At 46.0% G+C, this 25,165-nt stretch overlaps 1 protein-coding gene across 6 annotated transcripts in view; it reads left to right on the top strand.

Annotated features, from left to right (window-relative positions):
* The window catches only part of ENTPD1 (ectonucleoside triphosphate diphosphohydrolase 1), a 54,486-nt gene extending 29,659 nt beyond the window's left edge, over positions 1-24,827 (top strand). For 3 of the 6 annotated variants that reach the window (XM_019293915.3, XM_010410119.4, XM_010410139.4), the window contains exons 2-10: positions 14,046-14,179; positions 14,575-14,692; positions 15,921-16,071; positions 16,909-17,068; positions 17,699-17,935; positions 18,471-18,731; positions 19,717-19,836; positions 20,018-20,155; positions 20,303-24,827. In XM_019293915.3, coding sequence (XP_019149460.1) covers positions 14,046-14,179; positions 14,575-14,692; positions 15,921-16,071; positions 16,909-17,068; positions 17,699-17,935; positions 18,471-18,731; positions 19,717-19,836; positions 20,018-20,155; positions 20,303-20,509 — 1,526 coding nt within the window. In that variant the 3' untranslated portion in view covers positions 20,510-24,827. Of the gene's footprint in view, positions 1-1,977; positions 2,473-4,714; positions 5,143-9,392; positions 9,933-14,045; positions 14,180-14,574; positions 14,693-15,920; positions 16,072-16,908; positions 17,069-17,698; positions 17,936-18,470; positions 18,732-19,716; positions 19,837-20,017; positions 20,156-20,302 lie in introns of those variants that run through there. The other 3 variants (XM_019293916.3, XM_010410144.4, XM_019293917.3) reach the window with 3 other exon arrangements.
* Positions 24,828-25,165: the final 338 nt, after the last annotated feature.

Raw genomic sequence — 25,165 nt, 5'->3', positions numbered from 1 at the left:
CTAAAGAGAATTAGGACCATATTTGAAAGGTGGAACTATGGCACAAGACAGAGGTAGGATAGTCCCTTTTGTGGCAGAGCAAACACAGCAGTTAAGCAAACTGTGAAACTAAACCACTGCACTTCATCTTAAAAATAGTGGTTTACAATAGAACCTGGCCCCATGCTCTGAACTCTTTGTTAAAGACAGTAATTTCACAATTCCTTTTTAGGTTACAAAGTGTGTCTCAGCTACAGAGACTAGTAATTTCTCTACCAATTTAAGAATCTTCAGCGCTGTGGCCACTTGGCACCTAAGAATGTTAACTGGATCCCATAGGCCTTGCTGGGAATAGATGTCCTTCTGTAAATAGGGATTTGGCGAACTTCTTTTGCCCCTATATTTCTCAGGAGTCTGTAACTATAAATTTACACATCTTGGGAATTTTTGGTGTGGAGTAGCAGTTAGTCTTTAGTTTATTGGCATCTTTATAATGTAGTAATGAATTCTTTTAACTCTGCTGGTTTCTCCTTCCGCTGTCCCTGAAGTTAGTCTGCAGGAAGGAGACACAGGGAATGCCTTCATTCCTCCATGGGACTCTGATGCCTCTGTTTCCCTTTTCCAGCATTTTTCTTCTAACCTAAATGACATTTTCAATTTTTATTCCCTGCTTTTAAAGTTGCAGCACAACTGCATAGAAATTTTAGTATGAGTCATGTGTATCTTACTGGACCATTAATCTCCAAATTGCTGTTAATCTGGCAGAACATCAGAGAATATATCAAAATGATGAAATTTAAGAGTAGTTGTAGCCAAAGTGTGCTGCTCTTTCCCCGGACCTTGGGAATTCTGCCTCTCTGCAGGAAGGAGTGTGCTGCAACGCCTGGTCCATGAGAGCTACCCAGACAAGCGGATGAGGTGGTCCACAGGGCAGACACTGGGATGTCTACTGCTCTCTTGGTTTTTCACCAACTGAGGAAATAAGGCTAATGGTGCTGACCTCCGTAAACTCCTTGGCAATATATGGGTGACAAGCTCTGTGTCAAATTTAAGTGTTACGATTTTTTATTCAGGAAAGGCTGACAAACCTATGATGGAGGGCTCCAGCATTACCTGTTTTGTATTAGTTTCCCATATGATGTGGGCAGACAGTACTGCTGAGGGCTGGAGTCGGCTGTGAAAGCCACAGAGTCAAGGGGAGCCTGGCAATATTGCGAAAGTATTAAGAGACCTGGCCTTGCTTGGTGTCTGTGTGCTGGGAGAAGGCTGGACTCATAAGACTGACATGAGAAAATGTGCATGCACAAAAGCTTTCTTGTGGGTGTTGTGGCTCTGCTCTGGGATAACTGCAGCTGTCCCGTCTCACAGGAGCTTTATGGGAGAAGCTGAGGTTAATGCCAGCCTTGCCCTGCAAGCCTGGATACAGGAACAGTACCAGGTCTCTGCTGCACTGGTGACAATGGTCTCACCCTGTACAGTCACAGGGAGCTGCTCTGCCTGTGACAGGCTGAAAACAGCTCCAGCTCTAACACTGTCGGTGAGATCTTGGTTGTAAACTATTTTAAATCCTCTGTGGTGAGTTGGGCAGTGACACTCAGGGACAGGCTTCAGTGTTGCTCTCCAGGATTTCAGCGTCTGACTTCCCAAAGACTGCCACTGCTTCTGTGCCCGTGGATGCTGTGCCACCAGCTCCGAGCAGGAGAGCTGGCTACATCTGAGCAGCAGAGTTTCACGGTTATCCCAGCAGCCCTAAACCTACTTTGCTGTTGTCATAACCTAACGAAGCCAAGGAGACCTTTTCCCAGCTGCAATGGTGGCCTGTGAAAACAAGGTCCTAGCACACCATGACTAAGGTAGGTGTGCAGCTGGAGGAGCAGCAGTACTACAGCTGGCCTGGAAGAAATGAGAATGGAAGTGTGTGTGTGTGAGGCAGGAGGAAAAGAAGCAACAGATCAAGGAGCAAAAGAATGGTCTGTATTGATAACCAAGGACATAACTGACTGCACTAAAACTGGGTAAGTGCTGAAAAATGTGTTTGCGACAAGTGTGGCCACCTGCGCCCTGATAAGCCTCACATGGGTGGCTTGCCAGGAAAAGGCCTGGGTGCTGATAAAGCCACTGTGCGAGCGAGTCCTTGGGGAACAAAACTGCTCAAATAACAGACAGATCACAGTAAACTCCCAGCACATCCTCTCTGCAAGTTGTCCTCCTCCTCTCCCGGCAAGCAGACGGACAGTGGGAGCTAAGGTACCCAAAATGAGGGGGGGGAAAAAGGCACTGAGCAGCCACCTGTCCTAGATAAAAGGGATTTCCAGGCAAAAGGATCACCCTGTGGTAACCATTAACTCCGCAAGATGGCAAAAGGCCTGCTCAAGAATGTGTAGCTTGTCACTGAAGAGGAACCCAAGAGGTGCAGTGAGGATTTGGCATTTGGCACCCTCAGTCTCATCTCACACAGGATCCTGCCAGAGCACCTGGGCGAGCTTGGTGCCTGTGAGTATGGGGGGAGCGAGCGTGGGTGAGAAAATGGGACCAAAATGATTCTTCAAAACAAACATCATCTTCCTGTTTCGTAAGGTCATGCGCTGTTGCTGCATTAGTTTGCTGTATCATAGATACATGAAAAACTTCTCCATTCTTAAACAAAGCTTTCAAATCTTTTTTCATTTATAACTGATAAGACCATCAGAGTTTAAGAAGCTTTTGTTTTGCTGTGATCGATGGTGCAAAAATATAATCAGGTCCAAATTGAGCTGTAAGAGGCTCTAAGAGCTGAAAAATACTGGATAAAAACATCAGACAAAACAGGAGGGCAAGGAAAGTTCTCAGATGCTTTCAGTGATGGAAAGTGCAAAACAGAAACTACTCCCAAGCACTTTGACTTTGCCGTTCCCCCCCAAAGTAAGTCAACTTCCCACATGCCTGCATAAAGGCTGAGCAGGTCATGGCCCAGGAAGAGACCTACTGCTGAGAGTCATCTGAGTAAGACTGCTGTGGGAGCCCAGCCAGGTTATAAATGGATTGAAGGGTAGGGTTCCCACGTCTTCTCTGAGGAGACAGCCCCAAAGAGTTACTGTACAGCTCCTTTTTCTCCTTCAGCTGCTAGCCTGCATTTCCATATTTCACATCTCTTTAAGTGAGCCCCATCTCTTTGGGATCAAATCCTGCTTTCGATTAGTGTTGCTGGCCTTACGAGCATCTGAGGTTTGAGTTGTTCTTTTCTTGTTTGTCTTTTTCTGAGTTTTATTTTTTCTCGTGTAAGATGGTGGTTTCCATAGATACCTTGGACATTATTTATTTTTCCTTCCTGGACATACAGTTCCTTCCAATGAATTACAGAGCAATTTGCCAGTTCTGCTTGAGGCCTTGGTTCCTTCGTCCATATCGCTGCTACACTGAGCATTTTAACAGTGTTGTTCTAACACGTCATCTTGATAAGCTGCCTTGTTGTCTTTACACGGCTTTCAATCCACATGACGAAACTCCTGTCCAGCCAGTTTTAAACTCAAAAATGGTACATTACATGTCTATTTTAGGATTTTGTACTGATAATTGTTGGAAACTTTAGCTCAGCTTTTCTCTGCTATGGGTAACTGTTAAACAGAACAGTGTTTTGTTATTTTTGTTCTCCTTCCCCCCCACCCCCTGCCTTGAGAAATGTTATCAAAGGACAAAGTCTGGCAAAGTATTCAGGATTGGTATGCTCCTAAATGAGAGCTCAGATAGCAACGACGTTGCTCTTTCAGACAGCTCTAGCATGAGTTTTCTCTCTTTATCCTGTCTCCACCTTGTCCCGGAGGAACACTATGTCCTGGATTGCAGAGGTAGATGCTAATAGGAGTCGCTGCTTGGTACTTAGTGGTGAGAAATTTGAGCACTATCAGTCTCCCTAAATCCTAACAGAAGCAAAGAAAAATCTGGATGTGGTGTAAGTTACTGCTTTCTTGGGTCTATTCTGCTCTTATCAGGCTATTCAATGCACAAGCAGGGCTGTTCTGCTGATTCAGCATCACAAGAAATGATGCCAGGGCAGCTCCAGGCCACACTTAAGGAATTACAAAGGAGACCATTAGGGTCACAAGTTTTCTCTTTAGCTGATTTATAAATGGATTTGTTTTCTTTCTTGCCCATTTGTCCCAGAGCTGTTAATAAATAACCTTTTCAATGTCCCTGCTCCTGCAGGAGATGTGAGGAAAATGTGTGCTCGTGTGAACTCGCTGCAAGCTCTGCAGCTGGCCTGGAGATCCTGTGGCTGGAAGGTGGGCTCCGACTTGAGCTTGGGACCTTCCATCCCTAGTCAGAGGGAGAATGCTGCTGAAAGAGGCTGGGAAACACAGTGGCCCCAGGGAAGCAGCAGACCTGTAGCTCCTTTCTGTGTGGGCCCTGGGTTGCCAGACAGAAGGGTGGGCTGCTGTGACTGTCCCCCTGTACTCATGCTGCCTTATCCAAAATATTTCATGTTTTTAATTTAAAATACTTGAGGCAAGAATAGTGGGGGGAGGAGGGGAAGATTAATGGATAATAAATTGAAGGCCAAACTATGGCTTGATTATAAATGGGTTTCTTTTCCTGAGCCTAATTCTCCTCTCAGGATTCACTGCACATCCCAGTAATAAGTAATTTGAACTTTAGAGATTAATAGCACCCTGTGTCAGCCCATTCATCCAGAAAAACTCCTTTGCTGTTTTGTTACATGTCGGCATGAGGCTGCAGCCTTTTCAAAGTGCTCCTCTGAGCATGAAAATTTAGATTCATATTTTCCTTATTACCTTTGTAATTTCCAAGAAGAATTTCTTCTCTTACACTCAGGAACTTTGTCAAGGCCCATGCCCCTCAATAGCCTTTGATCCCATGTTCCTTCCCACTGGTCGTCACTAAAAATACCACAGGGTAATTTGTTTCCTGCTATTTGAAATGGAAATTGTAGCAGCATGAGGAACAGAGAATTATATTCATGCCAAATATCATGAGCTGAATTCTCCTCATGGTTTGTGGGAATCCTAGTTATTAAAGCTGACCTCTGAGAAATCAGTATATTTTTCCACAAGGCCTGGATGGTGGATGTGCTCCTCAGCAAGATAAAGGAACTATTCCAGCTGTTCCTTGTCCTGTGCTCTCAAATGATGAATGGAGATAGCAGTACTGACAGCTGGAGGTAAACAGGTGAGTTGGGAAGAGTTTAAGCAGAGTGCTATCTTTACACATGGCAGCCCTAACCCTGAGCTGCTGAAAGGAGGCAGCAGAGCTGCTGCCCTGCCTGAATAGCAAGGGGGTTTTGCTTCATCTGCTAGGATGGGTTGCAAAGGGAAGGTGCCTACAGTATTCACTGCTGCAAATGGGGTGCTATGCATGCTAAGGGAGGAAAAACTCACTGGGTACCTTATAGGACTGAGAAATGCTCCTCTAAGACAGCAAATCCCTGTGCTGAAAATCACAGAATTAAGGGGTGGCACAACCAGGATATAGGGAAAATCCCAGGCACAGCTAGGCACTGCAGCTTATGCACTCTCATGAGGGACTGCTGCGGAATGGGCATCATCCCCCAGGGCCCTTGCAGTGGCTCTGCTGATGCTGCACCAGCTTGGAACAGTGGGTGTGTGTCTGTGTTCAGTCTCCAATGGTTTTTGGTCCTGAATGGGAAGTGAAACTTCAGAAGAAAAGCTGATTGCTTTGCTGTGCAGAAATCCTTGGGCAGCACAGGCAACGGCTCCACTTGCTGACGTGTGGCACTTTGGGCAGCTGTGCTGTTTATTTTGGAAAGCAGGGAAGTGAGCCTCTGAAAGTAGGAATGTTTAGTCAACACACAAGGTGATCCCAGGAGTCTACAGTTCAGAGAAAAACAGCCTTGAGGTGTGGTGAGAGGCTTGGTGGCCTCAGCCCCTTCAAGGCAGGGAAGGTTGTCAGTGGAGAGGGCATAAGGAAAACTGGTGACTGCTGGGGTTTTGTTTTGGCACCACTGGCAGTCAAAGTGTGCTGGGTGCAGAGCATGCTGTGGATAACAGGGGGTTTGGGTCTGTGATCTGTTTCCTCTGCAGTGATTCCCTGTCAGAACCTCCTGTGGGGCGTTGCAGCATTTACAAAGCTCAGGACTTTTTGTTCTCCAGGAAGTTTCTGAACTTGCTGGCCCAACGTGGGAGTTGAAGGGGGAGTGGTTGTTCTGGAGGCTGTTTCCTCTCTTTTTTTCATGATGACTTGTACATCCCCCTCGTGTGGGTGGTTGATAGGACACAGGGAAGGGTGGGCTCTACTGGGTTGGTGATGTGACTCACACATCACCCATCTTCCAGTGTAAGCAGTAGTCCTGCTGTCTTAAGCAGCAACAGTAATTAAATAGTTGTTCACAATAGCTGCCTGGGGATGAACAGGGAGCAAGTGACCAAAGCAACTGAAAGCTAGTGCCCATTGCCAGCCAGCATGCTGGAGAAAGAGAAGGGCGTGGCTGTCTATAGACGGATGAGAAAAGCTGATATGATGGTGCATTTTAGTGAAAGACAAGGCAATTTCTCAAAACTGAGGGTGACCGCCTCACAATTTGCAATGCATTACTTCCAGCTCAAGAGGAATGTGTGTTGACCACAGTCTCAACAGAAAGAGACGGAATTCTATGAGAGTTTTGAATTATTATAAAAGTAATCCCCACTTATTCTGTGTCGACAATGTCTAGTAGCTCTTAAAAGAAATAACATCACAAAATAAAAAATACTTTCACTGAATCAGCAGAGTATTTAAAATGTGGAAATAGGAATGCTAATAAGAAACAGCCCATTCCCTTCTTATTTTGTTCCACAAAAGCCATAATTCAACTGTTGGAAGTTATGTTAATTTGAAAATAATAAAATCTCTTAAAGATGCATATTCAGAGGCAAAAAAAAGGAAGATAAAATTAGTGCAAATTTAAAGTTGGAAAGTGTAAAAGATGGTCAAAAGAAGCATAAGGAAAAAGTCACGGCCAGTGAGTTAAGAGCAAAGAAGAATGTGAGGATCTTGAGCACAAGAAGAAGCCTGGCAGCACCACTGGGCCATTGCAACTCATTGCATTTGAACTATCAGACAAAGCTGAAAAGGTGTCAGTGCTTCATGCATCTTTTTTCCCCGAGAAAGACAAACAAATGCCTTTACATTATGTGATAGTCAAGTATATTCAAGCAACAATTTAGCTGGGAAGCCAGGGAGGAGGGGAAGCCCCCTTGTGCTCACTGGATATATTCTGATGAAACTTCAAGCTTTGTGGGTAACGGCAATAAATCTTCTCCAGCTAAAATACAACTTTGATGTCTGGTAGCAAATTAATAATATCAGAGGTTTCCTGGCAGGAAACGGATGTAACTGACAACAGTATTCTCTTCTGGTTTGCAAAGCCTCTTTAATGTGAGAATCCTAAAGAAATGAGTATGAGTACAAGTAGGATACAGGCTTAGACGTTCAGTAAACAGCATATAAATGTGAAAAATTACTGTCTAAAGGTCATTGTGCCAGCAGCATCCTGCCACTTGCTGGTTGTGTTTAAGAATATTGAGTGTCTGGGTCTGACTGCTGCAATGTAAGCCAGAAAAATATCTTCCTGCAGAGAGATTATTTAATGAGCAGGCATTGGGAAGACTTGTGTATAATACCAGGGAGATGGGCTGTGAGGCCAAGGTGAGAGGGGGTGTGAGTGCCCTGCAGAGAGCCAGGGAGGCTGAGCACCATCCCCAGCACTGCATCGTGGGAAGGTCTCTGACAGGGGAACCTGCTTTGTGCACGGGTGAATGGGGCACTTGTTGGTGTGGCAGTCTGGGTCACTGGGGCTGTGCCCAGAGCCCCTGGACAGCACCTCTCCAGCAGTAAATCTGCTCTGCAGGGCCATGGGGCTCCCCGAGCACAAAGCCCCTCTGTGCTGCGGGCAGCTGTGGAAGGGAGAGAAGAGCCTGTGTGCTGCCTGCTCCTTTGTATCTGTCTCTTGCTGCCATTGCTCAGCTTTTGCTGCCTCTAGCACCCACCAGCTCTCCAGGATTTCCACGCGCTTTTCTTTTTTCCAGGAAAAGAGGACTCATTCAATGTGTGTTGTGCAATTTCCCAGGGTTGTATCCCAGCCACAACATTAAAAGCAGTAAAAGGATGAGGTACTCCCACGCCAAGCAGTGCTGTACACATGGATAGCATATAGCAGGGTGGTTGCCATGGCTGAATTATGCCTGAACAAAACCTGGAGCTTTGCTGGGCAAAGGAGGGAGCACCTTTGTACAACTGCATCTGTATCCCACAGGGAGAGCATATGCACTGCATTGGCCTTTGCTGGCAGTCTAGCTTATGAATGCATTGTCCCCTTTTTGCTGACTCCCTGCCTTCTGAACCAAGGAAACGGAACTGGGAGAAAGTCCAGGAGCCACCCTCATCCTGAGGCAGGATCAGCTACAACAGCGCTGGCAGATAGAAATGCCATTTGTCTGAAGACAGATAATGAGCCTCCTTTGCTCTTCTCTTCTGCAAACTTAACAATTCAATTCCTTCAATCTTCCCTTATAGGTCAAGTTTTTAGGCTTGCGATCTTTCTTGTTCACTTCTGGAGTTTTTCCAAGCAGTCTACATCTTTCCTGAAAGCCAGTGTCCAAAATTGGACATAGAACCTCACAGGGAGATTTACCAGCTTTAGATGGAGGGAAAGCTTACTATAAACTGCTGTAGCTGCCGTAACGATTTCTCTGGAAAAGCTGCTTAACAGATTGCTCACCACACTTTCTTTGCGTTACGGCTCTTACCTAAATGTCATATTTGCTTTTGTCCTTAAGAGAGTTAGATGTTTTCACCAGGCTCTCACCTATTTGTCAAACTGGTTTTCAACTTCAGTCCTATGTGTCAGTGTGCTTCGCTCGCAGCTTGGTGTGATCTCAGACACCCTTTGTCTTCCAGCTCACTTGTGCACAGGTATGTGTGCACATGGAACAGTTCAAGCTGCCAAGCTGTATAGCCTAAATTCATGGGAGTCTGTGGGTTTTGAGACATGTAGGGCTGCAAGATTTCAGTATCATATGTCTCTGAAAGACGGCATCCAAAAGACCCATTATATTGTTTGGATTATCAGTTTCACTGACACTTCAATGTTTGTACTTCAGCACTTACAAGTATTTCGTCTGGAAAAATATAACCCAGTAAAAGTGTATTTATTATTCTACATAGCATTACAAGGAAGGTCAGAGATCACACCAGTATTTAGGCCAAAATCTTTGCCATATGAATAATTAAGACTTGGAGCAGAGTCTCCCACACTGTTCCACATAGCAGTTGTAAAAAGTGATGTAAAATCCTGATCTGGAACTTGAATCCTAATTTCAACATGCTGTGTGTCTTGCCCTGATATTTTGAAATAAAGCCCCTTAAACCAAAGCCATTGACTTACTGTATATGTGCTTGTATGTAAATTCTAAGACAAACCTGAGCCTCTTGACAGCCTGAGAAAAGACTTTTCCAACATGCTGGCCTGAAACAGGTGGTTTACATTACTTTGCAGCAAAGTCCTCCTAGGTAACTTGGATACGAGCATGTTTAAGTGAAAAAGACAGATGAGAATGAGTAAGAAGTCAGTTGGGGACAGGGAAAATTTCATAAAAGGGTTGATAAATGAAGCAGTGTGGATCTTCTGAGTGTTTATGCACTCCGATGATTGGCTGTGGTGAGTCTGAAGACAGGAGTGCCTTTTGGGTAATGTGCATCAAATCTGATCCAAGTTCAGCAACCTCACAGAGTAATCAGTGAGTTTTTCAGGCAATTCAGCCTGAAAAAACCTTCATGACTACTGAAATCTCATTTTCACTCACCAGGAGGATGATGTGTGTGTCCTCTTTCCATGCTGAACAGCAGCACTGACTGCTCCCATGCCCTTTCCCTACCATCACTGCCAGCAGAACTCCACAGACACAAACTCCTGCAGTTAGAAAATGTGCACAGACTGCATTGCCAGAGCCCCTCTCTCCTGGGTGGGTTTGCTGAGATTGTATGAGAGGTGCTGGGTTAACTGTCACTGCCTGGGGTGGTAGATGATCATGGTTCTGAGGTAGTGCAAGACCCCACCTCACTTCATTTAGGCTGGGACTGGATCATCTCCTGTGGGATAGGTTCAGTACTGTGCAAGGCCAGCCTCCTTGCAGCTCTGGTCAGAATCCTCAAGAAAAATGTAAGCAAGTAGTTCTATATGCAGAGAAGTGATGTTGGACTCTTCAGGCAGATGGAAAAGGCTGGAAAAGACAAAAATCCAGAAAGGATAATTTCTTACAAATTGACTAAGAGAATAAATTCCTGCAGGATTGAGCGTTGCAGAAGTTGTGAGATAGAAGTGGAAGACAGACAGAGGGAATAGCCTGGCAATAAATAAATTAAGGCTGAAAATGGGACCGTTCCTGACCATACAGAGGAGTGATGAGGGGATAAAGCTGATGGTGGGAAGTGTCTCTGTCAGTGTGGCACTTGTGCAGTGGAAGAGGGCTGGCCTTGCAGTCCAGTCTCTTGTGATCCTTTCTGTAACTGAGCACGAACATCCAAAGGAAAGATCAGGCATCAGCTTTATCTGTTATGCGAAGTCAGATCTTACAAAAATATTTGTATTTATTAGAGATGATGGGTCACAGTGAGATTGTCTGAACCAAGCATGGCTTTGGTCTATGTACAACATCTTTTCTGCTTGACATTCCTAATGTCACTCCTTAAACAAGCCATAGTCTCTCCTTATTGCATGTCTAAAAGCAGCTGGTTGCCTGATTCCATTTAACTTTTGTTGCTAAATCTTGTTTGGTGAGAAGGGTGTTGAGGGGGGCAGCTTTGGCTGTGAGTGACATCTCCTGGCACGCAGAGGTGCCAGTGACTTAGTCTAGTGTTGGCTGGAGGGGCCATTTCCTATTTGTCTTGAGCTCTGGAAGACACAAGAGTCAAATCTGCTTCCTTGCCTTCACACAGAGCTGCCTCCCACGCTGGTGTGGTCCTTCCTGGTGATTCACTAAGAGCAACAGGGTTTCCGCAGCAAAACTGCTGCCACCTGGAGTGACTGACAACATCCTCCCAGTTCTCTGTCTTGGAGACGGAAAGGATGTTAGAGCTGTTTATGTTTTGGGGACATCACTGGAAGGAACCAGTGGTAGCCCCTATATAAAAAAGGAAAGAGACCAAAACTGGAAACAGACAAGAGATGCCTGAGCAGCTGGGCTGTGCTCCAGCATCTGCAGAGTGCTCAATGCCCATGCAGCCGGGCAGGGCTCCAGCACCAAGCAGCTCTGAGCTCTGAGAGGAGTAAAGCAGTATCATTTCTATGCCTACTTATGGCCCTACAGGATGCTTTAGTCACTGCACACAGTGGGCAGTATGAGAGAAAGAGTAGAGATCTGTCTCTACTTGGATTCTGACTGGGCACAGGGACAGAAGATCGTGTCTGCTTAATCTTTAGCTGAGGAAAACTGCTAGTGGAAGGAAGATCCTGGGGCCTGGAAGTCAGTCAAGTACTGCTCCACTTGGTGGACACAGAGGAGTGTTTGCATGGCATTCAGTAGTGCGAATGTGAAATTCAGAGGAGCTGGAGGAAGCTGGAATAACTTAATTCTTTAGCCCCTGCAGAGCCTGCAATTACACCCAGAGCTGATGAGGTAACCAAGTGTACAGAAAAAGGAATTTATTGAAATACCTCACCTTTCTGAAGAAATGGCAAGTGAATTTTAACTACATTGAATTCTTTAGATGGATTTGCAGTGTTGTTTTTTGGCTTGGTTTTTGTTTGGATTTTTTAAAATAAGTTTGTCTTTTTTAAACAAGTCTGTCAAGTATTCAAGTCTGTACACTATGAGTGCTCTTTGGAAGGTTATTACTTTGTTACACTACTTTCTGGATTATGTTTATCATCTTGTACCTTTTCTTGTACAAAACATTTCAATAAAATTCTCTTTGGTAGCATTAGAGTTCACAGAGCTGGATGGTCTGGTATGGGATACAGCAACAAAGTCATCTCTCTACAAACCCCAGAGTCCTGAAAAGTGCTCATGATACTGAACCAAAATTTAGGCAAAAGTCATATTCAGAGTTAAGAAAATAATGTGCCTTGACAAAAAAAATTACTAATCTCAGGCTACAGGTGGGATGCAGACAATTATCACTATGCCTCTGCCTTCAGACAAGGGATTTCTAGCTGATAACTGGGATGGCCCCTTACAGTGAGAAAAATGTTCCTGCTTTGCTAACAATGCTGGTACTTTCAGAGCGTGGCTGCTGAAAGGTGCAGCAGGCTGACAATACCCATCACAACAGGAAATTTGAAAATCTTAGAACTTGTGCAAAGTCACACATCCTTCATTCCTATGTCAGCAAACACATAAATCTGTTCATGCTTTCCTCTAGGCAAGATCTCAGAGTAAGGGTGGCAATAATTATGTGGCTGTGCTGTGCAACTGTCAGCAGCAGTTTCAGTTTTCATGCATGCTAACTTCATATCTATACTGTGCAGCTGATTTTACAATATAGCATCTGGTTTTATTCTTTTTTCTAGGGTTAAAATAATTTTTTTCAGCAGACATGCTCAGTGCTATCATACCTTGAGCCAACTACTCTCTCCAGTAAGAAGAAAGGTCTCCCAGCCATCATGCTCTGCTGTTTCTAATCACTTCAAGCCCTGAGTTCCGGACATTTTTGAATAGAGTTTAATAAAATACATTCTTACTTCCTACTGTCTGCTATGCACACTAGACTATTTTTTTAAGCTGCATTCTTGGCGATATTGGCAAGCATACTGAGCCTCCAACAGGCACTCACACAATGTGAGCGTTACAAGCTTCCAAATTTCACAGTTAACCTCAGCAGATTTACGTGTGAGAGTGAGCACAGAGCTCCAGGTCACATTCCCAATGCACCTGTCTGTGGCATCTTCAAAGTCAGCTCTCCTGGCACTTTTAGGTTTCATTTTCTCTAAGAAGGCAAGTAGCTGTTATTTGTCTATAGTTCCAGCTTGTCAGAGGTGCGTTGCTTCTTTTCACTTGGGCTAACTTCCGAAAATAATTTGAGGATTTAGGGTCACTTGTAAGTGTAACACTATAGGTAACACTATAAATTTCTGGAACCTGGGACCACCCCTCACATAAAACCAGAGCAGTTAGAAGCTGACCCTGATCAGAACTTGAATGCTTTTCATATTTGCATGCACGACATGAATTGCCAGGATGGATTTGGAGCACTGATCTGGGTCTGAAGGTCTGGACACCAGTGGAATCCAAGTTCTGGCATGCAGATGCAGAGCAGGTTCAGACACCTTCTCAGAGCATGACAATAGTTGATGTGGTTGCCTGCACCGAGGTATTGCCATCCTGAATGGCCTGTAATGTACTTCTAAACATCTCCTGGAGTATTTGTGTATAAGGAGAAGAGAAACTAGTTCCCATGCGAGTCAGATGATCAGTGCTTTTGAGTATGAAGCATCACTGTTGGTGGAAATGGATTTCATGTCATAGTGGGAGCAAGTATGTGCCCTAGAGCTATTTGCTCATTGTAAGTGTTGAATTTACATCAAAGTTATAAATCTGGAAAATACACTGTTACCCTTTCTACGGCTCCATGTAGTTAGATGGTATTTTATTAAACAGTTGCAAAACCGGCCAAGTCTAAGTCGTGAAATGAGATTTTGACTGTGGGATACGTGAAGGATTATCCAAAGCAGGAAAATGTGAAAGACAGCATCATGCTAGCCACTAACAAGTGCAGGTATATGTATATTGGTTCTGAAAGCTCAAAGACATACTGGTTGTGAATGATTTTCATCAGCCATAAGTGGCCTTTTTTGCAGAATTCTATGTAACCATGTGTATTAAGACACAAAAATCTTAATTTGTTAGATATGTTATCCCAAAAATGCCTGTAACATTTAAGGAATTAGAGTGGTACAAGTTCTGCAAAGTGTGTGATTTATAAGCATGTTGTGCCAATTCTGCAAACACAGGCCACTCATAACCTGATGGGCAAAGGCAGATACTTCACCATGCAAAGGGACTGCAGGAACATGCCGAAACACATGGCTTTTGGGTAAGATGGGCTACTGGGGCACTAACACCCTTTTTCTGCTCTAGTCACAGGTACCAAACCAAAGATGTCCTCGACAAGAACGATTCTACTCATCCTGGGATTCCTCTCTACTTTGGCTGTAATTGCTTTAATTGCTGTAGCAGTGACCCAAAACAAGCCACTTCCGAGGAATATTAAGGTATTACAAGCTGGTACCCTTAGAGGAAAACAAGCTGGGGGGTTAAGTGTCCATAGTGCTCACGGACACGCTGCTGCCCTTGCTGGCTCTGGCTAACCTCTTTTTCTGGCTCCATGCAGCTCAACATCTTGTTTTACATCTTCATGGTAAAACCAGTTACAGCTTCACAGGGAATGATCTCTTAAGTAACCAGTCCCAACTTTGTGGTTTCTCTGCTCCTGCTTCCTTTGATGGGAGTTTTGCACTGGAGCTCTACTGAGGAGAGCAATGACATACATCCCCACAGCTGCCAGGCAGATGGGCTGCGTGTGCCTGGTCCCCCGTGTACGGAGGCCAGCACACACTGGGTCTGGTTCGGTACCTCAGGTGGGGTAGTGACTCTGTTTTGCCCACAGTATGGGATCGTGCTGGATGCGGGATCGTCCCACACTAACCTCTACGTGTACGAGTGGCCAGCAGAGAAGGAGAACGACACTGGGGTGGTGAAGCAGGTGGAGGTGTGTAAAGTTGAAGGTAAGAGGAGAAAAAGGACCTGGGGAAGGGGCGTGGGATGAAGAAGAGATAATGTAATAAAGGGGTGAGGGAGGAGAAATCTAGAGGAAGAGGCCAATAGTAGAAACAGTGTTACATCTGTGCAATGATGTATACCCCACTGCTTGCCACGGGGAGCTGTATGTGCCCAACCTTCCTGGCAAGAAAAATAGATCCATTTTTTCCTTTGTTTTTAGGATGCTTGGGATTAATTGCTTTTCGGAAAGAACTACACCGAAGAATGTACTTAAATAAATAAAGTGTCTGCATGCACACTTGTTGAAGTCCTGATGAAGGCAATGAGAGGGGAGAGCATGGTTTGCTCTTTTTTAAGGCTTCTGTGCAAGCTATGCACAGGGCTTGTGGCTCAAGGTTGCTCAACTTGTGCGTGTCATGGCTTATTTTTTTATTCTGTTTAATTGCTGTGTAGGTACTGTATTGTTTAGGAAGGCATAAATGAAGCCTAGGGGTGTACACAACAAGAAACAGCACAGACCATCATGGATCGCTGCATTCTGAGGGGATCAGAGGTGTTGTCAGACCTGCATGGGATCTTTTCAGGCCTCTGCAGTGCAGGGGAGAGCCCTACTGTTACCAAGCTGCTGTGATAGCTGCTCTGCACTGCAGCATCCCACGTCAGGAGTAGCATGCTGAGCACACAGCAAGCTGGAGCAAATGGGGCTTCACTGCTGCCAGACAGGCCCTGGTCCTGGGGCAGTCCAGGGAACCAGGGGACACATGGTAGAGAGGGACAATGATTTTTTCCTTGGGTTAGCATAAGAAGCAATAGCTGCAAAACACCCAGTGTTGTAGCGTGAGTATAAAGTACACAAACAAATGACAGCATCTGCCCCTGGAGGAACCAGCATAGAAGGGTCAGGGATTTTTAGGCGCAGATCCAGGGTACACCCAGGCAAACTCAGAGAACAGACTGCAGATGTTCAGGGCATGCTAAAGAAATGGCTTGTCTCAACCCTCATTGTTAGTTCATAGCCTGCTTTGCAGAGACAGGGTGACAGATGCTGGGCCCTGTCACCACCCACCAATTGCATTGGGCTTAGTTGGTGCTGTAGGATTTCTAAAGCTCCTAAGGAATGGGGTGGTTGAATCTGATTCTGCTGCCTGTGATACAGTTTAGCACACCTGCTCATGACAGCATTCTGGGGTTATGCTTGGAGTCTGAACAATGAAGCATCTGTACTTCTTGCAGGCCCTGGGATCTCAGGTTACTCCCATGCCACAGAGGAGGCAGGTCCCTCTCTGGCACAGTGCCTACAACAAGCAAAAGAGGTGATTCCCTCAGCACAGCACAAAGAGACACCCGTCTACCTCGGAGCAACTGCTGGCATGCGGCTTCTCAGGTACTGCAGGGCTTGTCCCCTTCTGCAGCACTGCACCTGGGATCACCATGGATGCACAGTGGGGGCCTCTCAGGACACACTGCCAGCCCACACTGTGCCCAGACACCCTCCTGTGCTGCTGACCTCTCTGAGCCCCGAGTCCCCTGGACTTTTCCCTTGCTTACCGAAGCTCACTCCAACCCTCCATCATCTCCTGCATCCACATGCAGCATGGAGACACCAGGAGATCAGCAGTGCCCAAGCTGATGCCTAAACATCCCCACAATAAAGGCATGCTCAAACATCCCTATGGTCTGCTATTAAGCCTAATCCAGGATTTTTGAGCCCATGTTGCAACTCCCCACAGAGGGCCATCAGAGGCTAAGGTAACTCTATAATCACATCCTCCTTTAATTACAATTTGTGATTTTCATGAGGGTGACCCAGACCTCTCCTGGCTAGGACAGGCAACTGATCTTAGGTATATATTGCCTGGGAAATCTTCCTGGGGATACCTTCTGGATTTCTTCTCTAATGGTGACAGTAAAGAGTGAGAGGAGTCTCCACAGTGCAACTCCTATCAGGACACATGCTACTGAACAAGAGCTCTGGTCTGTGCTCCGAGTACCTACCACTCTCAGCTGCAGGGTCTGTAAGTGTCAAAGCTGGTGGCAGTTGTGCTGTCAAGGTGTGACAGAGAGAAGCATGGCCACTTAGAGCTGGATGGCTCAAATGAACAACCATTCTCTTATAATTGTCACTTGGTGGGGAGTTGCAGCCTGCCTGCTCAGAATAAAGCACATAGACGACTGACAGCTGTCAGCCAGAGTCACTCCATCCTTTCTTCCATTCATCCAGGTTGCAGAACAAAAGTGCAGCTGACAAAGTCTTGTCCTCAGTAGAAAACACACTACGCTTAGCTCCCTTCAACTTCCAGGGTGCCAGAATTATCACTGGTCAGGAAGAAGGAGCCTATGGATGGATCACCATTAACTACCTTCTGGGCAATTTCAAGCAGGTAGTATATCTATAGCAAGTACATCTGAATCATTGTCTTGCAGCACTTTGTAAGTCATGCCTTGCAAGAAGGTGTCACAGGCACTATCTTGCCTTGTAAGCCATTTACCAGGGATCAGGAAGCTGCACATGTTGCCTCAGCAGTTGCTGGGAGTACCTCCTGATACTTAGTGGTATCAGGATGCACCACTACAGTCAGGCTTCAAGCACTGAAATAAAATGCCAGCATATTCAATCATTTTTCTTGGGTACAGCATCCTTCTCCCTTCCTGATCTAAAATATTTCAGTTTCTGAAAAGTTGGACTATGATTCTTTCCTATTGAGCTTATAAATCTTCTGAGAGCTGAAACAGTAAGTGGACTGTTTTTTCTCATAACAGTGGTATTAGATTCCATATTCTTTGCCCTCCTGCAAAAACTTGGACATGATCCATCTCCTGTATTTACAAGCTTGTGTTTTTCTTGTATCTTGTTCCAGCTCTCATCTCATGCCCCCTCCAGGACTTCCCATGTTTCTTGTGTTCTGTGCTTCTGCTTCTCTCCTCATAGTTCTTTCTCTTTTTCATTTCTCCAAAATAAATCCTCTCCATGCCCAATATATCTGGTTTACTTTGATTTTTTTCCCCCCAAGTCTGGCTGGAAAAAGCTTCTACACTCCCTGACATCCTTAAGTGAGACATCAGGAGCACTAGACCTTGGAGGAGCCTCCACACAGATTACCTTTGTATCAAAGGACCTCTCTTTGGAGTCCCCAGAGAACCAGCTCTACTTCCGTCTCTATGGCAAGGATTACCAAGTGTACACTCACAGCTTTCTCTGCTACGGGAAGGACCAGGCTCTGCAACAGAAACTGGCCAGGGACCTACAGGCAAGTACATCTACCCCTGTAATTAAACATGGACATCCTGGACCCTCCCAGTGCTGTAAAAGTTGCTGTGACCCAGTTCACCTCTTAGTTTGGATTAGGGAAATGTCGTTGTTCTCCACACAGACTGGGCATGAGGTGCCCAAAGAGGTGACAGTCAATACTTTCAAAAGTAGTATCAATTTGAGATGCCTTGATTCTTGGGCATGGGATAGCAAGAGAATGGCATTTAACTGGAGTACTCAGGGGAGGTGACATTTTACCATCCCTGAGAAACCCAAATCAACAGCACAGCTTCACAAACTGTGACTTAAAGTAATTTGCCCAGGGTCCTACAGGGAGGCTATGGCAGTACCCACATCTTCCCCTGCACAGCCAGTGCCTTAAGCTATCCTCATCCCTTTGACCTGATGTGTGCACCATGATGTGATGTACTGTGACAAGTGCCACCCTTCCTTGTGGTTCTTTCCCAGGGTTTTTCTTTCCCCAGGTTACTCTAGAGCAAAGTGTAACAGCTTGAATTGATTTTTACTTTCAGACCGTGGAGAGCAGCAGTCTCCTCGACCCGTGCTTTCACCAGGGTTATCAGAGGACTATAAATATAAGTGACTTCTTCAAAAACCCTTGCACATCAGACAAGAAAAAGGAATTACCTTTCAGACAGCTGTACATAGAGGGAGAGGGGGACTATCAAAAGTGCCGAGAAAACATCCAGACACTCTTCAACAAAACCCATTGTCCTTACTCCAGTTGCTCCTTCAATGGGATATACCTACCTCCATTACAAGGGGATTTTGGGGTGAGTCTTCACTCATTCTTCAACTCTGTAATCCAGAATGTCAACAGAGCAGAAATTCAGACTAATGCTAGAGTGCATTTTTCATGACTGAGGCAGGAAATGATTTATAAGATGGCTTTTTGGACATGTAACTACAAAAGCAGTGCTGTGCTTGCTGTGAGGACAGACATGTTAGGAGCTACCCCAGTAAATACTGGCCTACCAGTACTGCACTGTTCCCATTCTAACCCATCTCCTTGGGGTGATCTACTTACTTTTTAAGCTGTCCTTCTTGATGTCCAACACCAGAGGCAGGAGAGTGTGCTGCAGGCAGGAATACCGCTCCTAAAAACCTTGCCTCCTGAGGTCAGTGGTGGTACCAGGTCTGAAATTCACCCAGCAGTGTCTGAGTGCTGCTGAAACCAGCCAGCTCACCTGTCTGCTTCCCAGACATGATGAGGAGACAGTGCACGCTCTGAACACACATTATGTGTGACACCATGCTGACCATCCGTCCTAGAGCTGCAAGACCTCAGTGATTGTGAGGCTTTTCAGAGAACTGCTAATACACCCTTGTCCTGTTCATAAGCTGCCTCCTACCTATAAGCTACTGGCCACGGTCAGAGATGGGGTTTCTGGACTTTGGATTATATGATGGGGCTCTGTACAACCCTTTCAGACCATCACCTCTGCTCTTTGTGGTGATGTTGGTTGCACACTCATCTCACTCAGTTGCCAAAATAGGATCATGGTTGTGATGGCAATCAGTGCGTGCCACTGGCACACTTAAAGGAGAGAGCTCACAGAAGTTGTTTGGGATATCATAATTCCTGCCTCCATCTCTCAGCAGCCCTGTGGTGTATGTCTCAAAATGACATCACTCTTGAAAATATTCCTGCTCTTGTGCATATGATGTTTCTTCTTATATTTTTCTATTTATAAATAAACTCATTTTCTTTTGTGGGATTTGTGGTCTAGTCAGATTAAAAGAATCTTTCTCCTTCAGGCTTTTTCTGCTTTCTATTTTGTGATGAACTTTTTGAACCTGACCAGTGAACCAAACCCCCTTGCCCTGAACAAAGTGACCAGCACCATTGAGAGCTTCTGTGCCCGGCCTTGGCAAGAGGTGAGCAGTGCTTGTTGCAGTAGACTGGGGCTACTGATACTTTTCTGTAGGATAAATGGCTAAGGTTAATTGCCAGAGCAAGATGGGGAAGATCCCCCCAGCACCCGCAGTGGATGTTCAGGCACAAGCTGGAGCAGTGGAAAGATGTGTTTAACAGTCTGGTGATTGCCCCCTTCCCTAGGTGAAGACAGCATATCACCACATCAAAGAAAAGTACCTGAGTGAATATTGCTTCTCTGGAGCCTACATCCTCTCTCTCCTGGAAAATGGCTATGAGTTCACTGAAAAGAACTGGCAAATGATCCACTTCCTTGGAAAGGTGTGTTTCGTGGTGGGGAGGGCTCTACCCCAGCAGTTCTCTGCAGCCTCTGCTGCACAGCCTGGCCCTTTATCCCCAGGGATGCCACTGCCCCAGCAATGCCACAGGCAGCCTCCTAGCACTGATTCTGCTCTTCTCCTGTTTCAGATCGGCAGCAGTGATGCAGGTTGGACCCTGGGCTACATGCTGAACCTGACCAACATGATTCCTGCAGAGGAGCCAGCCGAGCCCCCTCTCTCCCATGGCAGCTACGTGGGGCTGATGGTGCTGTGCTCCCTTGTGCTGGTGTCCGTGCTCCTGTTCGCCTGGCTTCTCTTCCACAAGCCCAAGTGCCTGCAGAAGGGGATTGTTTAGGAAGAACCTGAAGCGGAGAGGAGCCATGTCTTCCTGGCTACTCAGGGGTGGGAGACCCCAGCAGAGCAGGCTGTACTGCAGAGTCCCTCTCACTGAAGCTACTGACTGTACAACAAGGGCATTTATTTCTTCTGAATCACACTTGCACTGACAGATGTTGGGACATCAGGCTCGCCACCTTTTCTGCCAAGGACAGACAAGCTGGTGTCCCCTTCTTGAATGGGTCGTACCTTCATTCAATGAAACTTTGCTGCTTGTTGGTTTCTGCCTTGTGCACAGCATTATGAAGAGAAAAGTGGCAGCAATCTTTGGGAGCCAGTGCTCCTGCAAGGGTTATCTCAGGGTCACACATCCCACTGAGCTCTTGGGAGCTATCACATACAGGGTGATCCTGCTCCTTCTCCGCTGAAGCTGTTCCCAAGAGCCCTTTCTGCACCAGCACACCTCTGCTCACTTCCCTGCGTCCTGAGCTCTCACAGCACTTGCACCTGGTTGGCCCCTGAAGGTGGGTCAGGCTCCCAAATGCCACTCTGGGAAAAGAAGGGATGAGGATGAACATGCTTGTGGTCATCAGCCCTTAGCTGGGTTCTGTTGGCTGTCAGCTCCTTTTGCAGGTGGCAAAATGCCTTTTTCCCATGTCTTCCTGATGTTGCTGGACCAAAGCTGGCTCACTGTTGCACTGAGCCATTCCTGCATCTTTAAGGTACATCAAGCCACAAGTTCCCAGCCAGGCATTGCTGGTTTTTGTAGGAACAGCTTGTATTGGCCCAGGTTGCTTGACCAGAAGTGATTGTTTATGCCTGCAGGGACTCTGGTGTGATCAGTGTGCCCTCAGGTACAGGCCCACTAAAGCAATCCAGGGTCACTGTGCTGATGACACAGCAGCCTCCAACCTAGGGAAAGTGTTTATTAGCTAATGTTCCTATAGGCAGCTGGCAGCAGTTAACCAGCATGAGTATGCACAGATTGAACCACTCTTTCCACCAGCAAAATTAGTGAAGATTTGCCTTTCCTTCCATCATGGCATAGGCTTATCCTATGGCCATAAGACCCAGGGCTTGTGAGTGCACGTACTGCAGCCCGTCTTCTAGCACACAATGAGGACAATGCCACTGATTGAGCTTACGAATAGCTTTCTTCCACTTTTCCATTTCTTGGTCCAAAAAAAGGAGAGGTAAGTCAGAAATCCATTTTTGTAAAAATACTCAGAAACCACTGGTGCCTGTCTACCTCCCTCAAAATCTCGGAAATCTTTTCTCCTAATGACCTGTAAATGTGGAGGCCAAAAGGAAGCAGATATTGTAGAGAGGAAGGCATGGCAAACACACACCTGTTTCCCCGAGCAAAGGTGTAGGCAGTGTGGAGGGGGTCAGGATGTGCAACCCCAATAATGCCTTCCCCTTTAGGCAAGCACAGACACAGACACCTCCCAGCCTGTCCCTCTGCACAGTCCAGGCTGGAAAATGTCACCCAGTTATTTCTACTTCATGCCTGGAAGTAGAAGCCCTAATACATTGAAGGAACTAAGAATAAGGGAAAAATCTACCCTGTCCTAAGATCTTTGGGCAGATCATTGTTCTAAAAATCTGTGTCTTATTTTTGCTCTGAATTAGCTGGCTTCAGCTTCTGTTCGACCTTGTTCTGTCCATTTCCAAAAGACTGAGTAACTCTGCTATTAAAATCTCTTTTTCCTTGTTGGTGCTTGCAAGTTGTCATTATATCATATTAAATAGATTGGTTTTCAATCTGTAAAGTGCTCTGTGCTGACCTCGCTTGTAGCTCTCAACTCCACTTCTTTTAAATGTTTTACATCTTTCTGAAACTTGGACACCAACGTTTTCAGCAGTGAGTGGTAGTAGAGTCACTAAAAGTGTATGTATCTGGTTTTGATCTATACTCTATGTTCCCCATCCATATATCTCTGGTCCAGGTCTGCTCACTTAACAGAAAGTTTTTAGGCTGTTGAGTCCAGCTGGACTATGGCAACTTGGTCTTTTTTCCCAGTCATTGCATTTCAGAACAGCCTCTGCCTCACATCCTACATCACTGTCTCTCGGTAGGAGCCATTTTGCCTTCCGTGGGGCTCCACTGAAACATGTGCTATTCAAAAGATATTCCTCCAAGCAGGTTATCCAGTTCAATCTGCAAATGACCCTTCACCAGCTGTGAGTCCATTGGCCAGTTTTTGTTTTATCTGCAAATACTCTGTGATGCCGGAATTCAGCTACGGATGCAGTCTTCCTTCTGCTGTTTAAAGCAAAGATAGTTAGGTGAGAGATGAACAGTAGTTTTTGGCCATGGCTGGAAGGCATGCAGGAGAAACGTGTGATCGGAGCTGCTTCTGCTGCCCAGACAGCCTCATGTGCAATCCACCCCGTCTGGTGCCACCTCCCTTGCAGACAGAGTCTTTCTAGCAGAGTAGATGCCCTGGAGAAGCTCCCCGGGTGAGCTGGTGCATCCACCCTTCCCATGAACAGCATGGAAACCTGCAGAATGGCAATGCCTCTCCTGAGACCTCCTTGGGGATCTGGCAGCTGCTCAGTTGTGTCCATGATGAGAACTGGCAGATCCATTAGGACACATCAGAAATTGATGCAAAAACTCCATGTGGAAGTTGGTGTGGAAAGAAAGCTTGTGCCAATCTGCTCTTGTTCCTGCTAAGGATTTATGTCAAAGGAAAATGTCAAATACCTGGAAAAAGAAGTTTTACTATGTTTTGTGTCTTCGTTGCAAGTCCCAGAGTATGAATATTGTTAGCTCCTCTTTCAGGAGCCAGGTGAGCAGCTGGCATCTTCACTTGCTCCTCCTGTCTTAATTATCTTACTTTTTGGTTTGAGTTTTGGGGTTTTTTAAAGCTTTAAATGTGACTTGAGCACAACCTAAAGGGCCCAAACAAAGATAAACACAAAATATGTTACAATATTTTTAAACCTTATGACTAATAGACCCCATTCATAAATCAGTCTCTCCAAGATCAGAACTTCTAAGGTGACAACAGACATGCCACTTGAGCAGGCTGAGGCTCCAGGAGCTGGTTGACTGAAGGCATCCTGTCATTGCCTGTATGTGAACACTCACAGAATGACCTATGATTGTTTCTTCCCCATTTCTCCTGTTATTGTAGGACTTTATTCACGGAGGCTACTCAAAGTCCTTGGTCAAAGAGTTCAAGTTATGAACATTCATTTCTTTGATTCTGTGCTGCATCTGATCCAGCTGTATTCAACTTAAATGTGTGTTCCAGAGCCACCCAACATGTACATGAAGACCATTAATGATAGTGAAGGGAGTTTCCAAATATGCCAGTAATAATGTATCATTTCTCTTGTTAATACAGTTGATCTGCCTCACCGATAATTATCTGTGCCTTATTTCTAATTTGATAGCTTCTGGCTTTAATTTCTAGACACTGCCTGCCGTAGCATTTTGCTTTTCCTGGGTAAAGCATCTTTTAACATCACATGTTCTTATCTAGCAAATATTTACTCACTATTCAGCCCTGCTGCACTGCCAAGACTCCAGACCTTGGTCTCTCCTAGAAGAGAGAGCTCTCCTGGGCTCCTGGGAAGCTCTGAGATGTGCTGCAGCAAGGTGGGATGAGTGTCTCCGGTTTGGGTTGAAATGTTGATTGGTCCGTTTTTGGGGAGGTTCCTTGCAGAGAGATTTGATAGCTTTGCAGGGTGCAAGAGCAGCCTGGTCTCTCTGGGACTGATGACCTCTATGAGCTCTGCCATATTCAGCCGAGTGTCAAGTGTGGGCCAAAGCTATTGGAACTTGTCAGAAGAGAGAGCCTGGGTACCTGCAGCACCCTCACCTCTGACAGGAAAACTGTTCCCCACCACAGGCTCTAAGTACCTTTCACCGTCCTCCCTGATAAAGCTGCCTCTCCTCTGTGCACAGACTACAGCTGACTTCTCCAGCCCTAGAGCAAAGCACAGTGGGGTCTCCACTTGGAAGAAAGCTCTCAGAAGTGGGGCCTTCACCTCTGCAGTGGGAGGCTGACTTGAAATGTTGGCCCTGGCCCGGGCTTCCCAGTTTCTCCAAGAGCAGCTCTGGGCCGGATGTGTGCCCCTTCATTCTCCACCCCAATTCTTCCCATGCTGTGCCAGGCAGGGTGTGCAGGCTCTGCAGGGCTGCCAGCTTTGTCCCAGGCTCAACAGCCTGTTTTGGAGGGACTGGGAAGGACACACTGAGGACAACAGTCTCTGCCACCCAGGCCATGTGTTTTCTTTCCGTGGCCCAGCCCTGAAGAAATGGATCTTTGTTTTGATGCACACAAGTCTCTGTATGCTTATCATAATAAAGACTGCTGAACTGATGCCAGAAAAGTTTTCATGCTGTTTTCCAGAAGATGGGAGTTTGCCAGTAGTGGAATGGAGCTTCTGGCACTAAACATGGAAAAGTCCTGAGATGTGATTTCCTCTCCTGCCAGTTCCTTGATGCTCTCCGGGGCCAGCTCTGAAGTTCCCAGTGGATGAGTAGCATCCCCTCCTGGTAGAGAAAGGCACTGTGGTCTTTCCCAGGCTCTGGGCACCTCACACAGGATGCCTCACTCCCGGGAAGGCTGCTAGTGCCCGAACCACATCTTTCCTTGCCTCAGCTTCATCCTGACCTCCTCAAAGCAGTTCGTTCTCCCTTGCTGCGAACTGGACAGAG

This window comes from Corvus cornix, chromosome 6 (genome assembly GCF_000738735.6).
Source record: "Corvus cornix cornix isolate S_Up_H32 chromosome 6, ASM73873v5, whole genome shotgun sequence".
In the NCBI taxonomy this organism is placed as follows: domain Eukaryota; kingdom Metazoa; phylum Chordata; class Aves; order Passeriformes; family Corvidae; genus Corvus; species Corvus cornix.
This window is presented reverse-complemented; position numbering and strand designations above follow the sequence as displayed.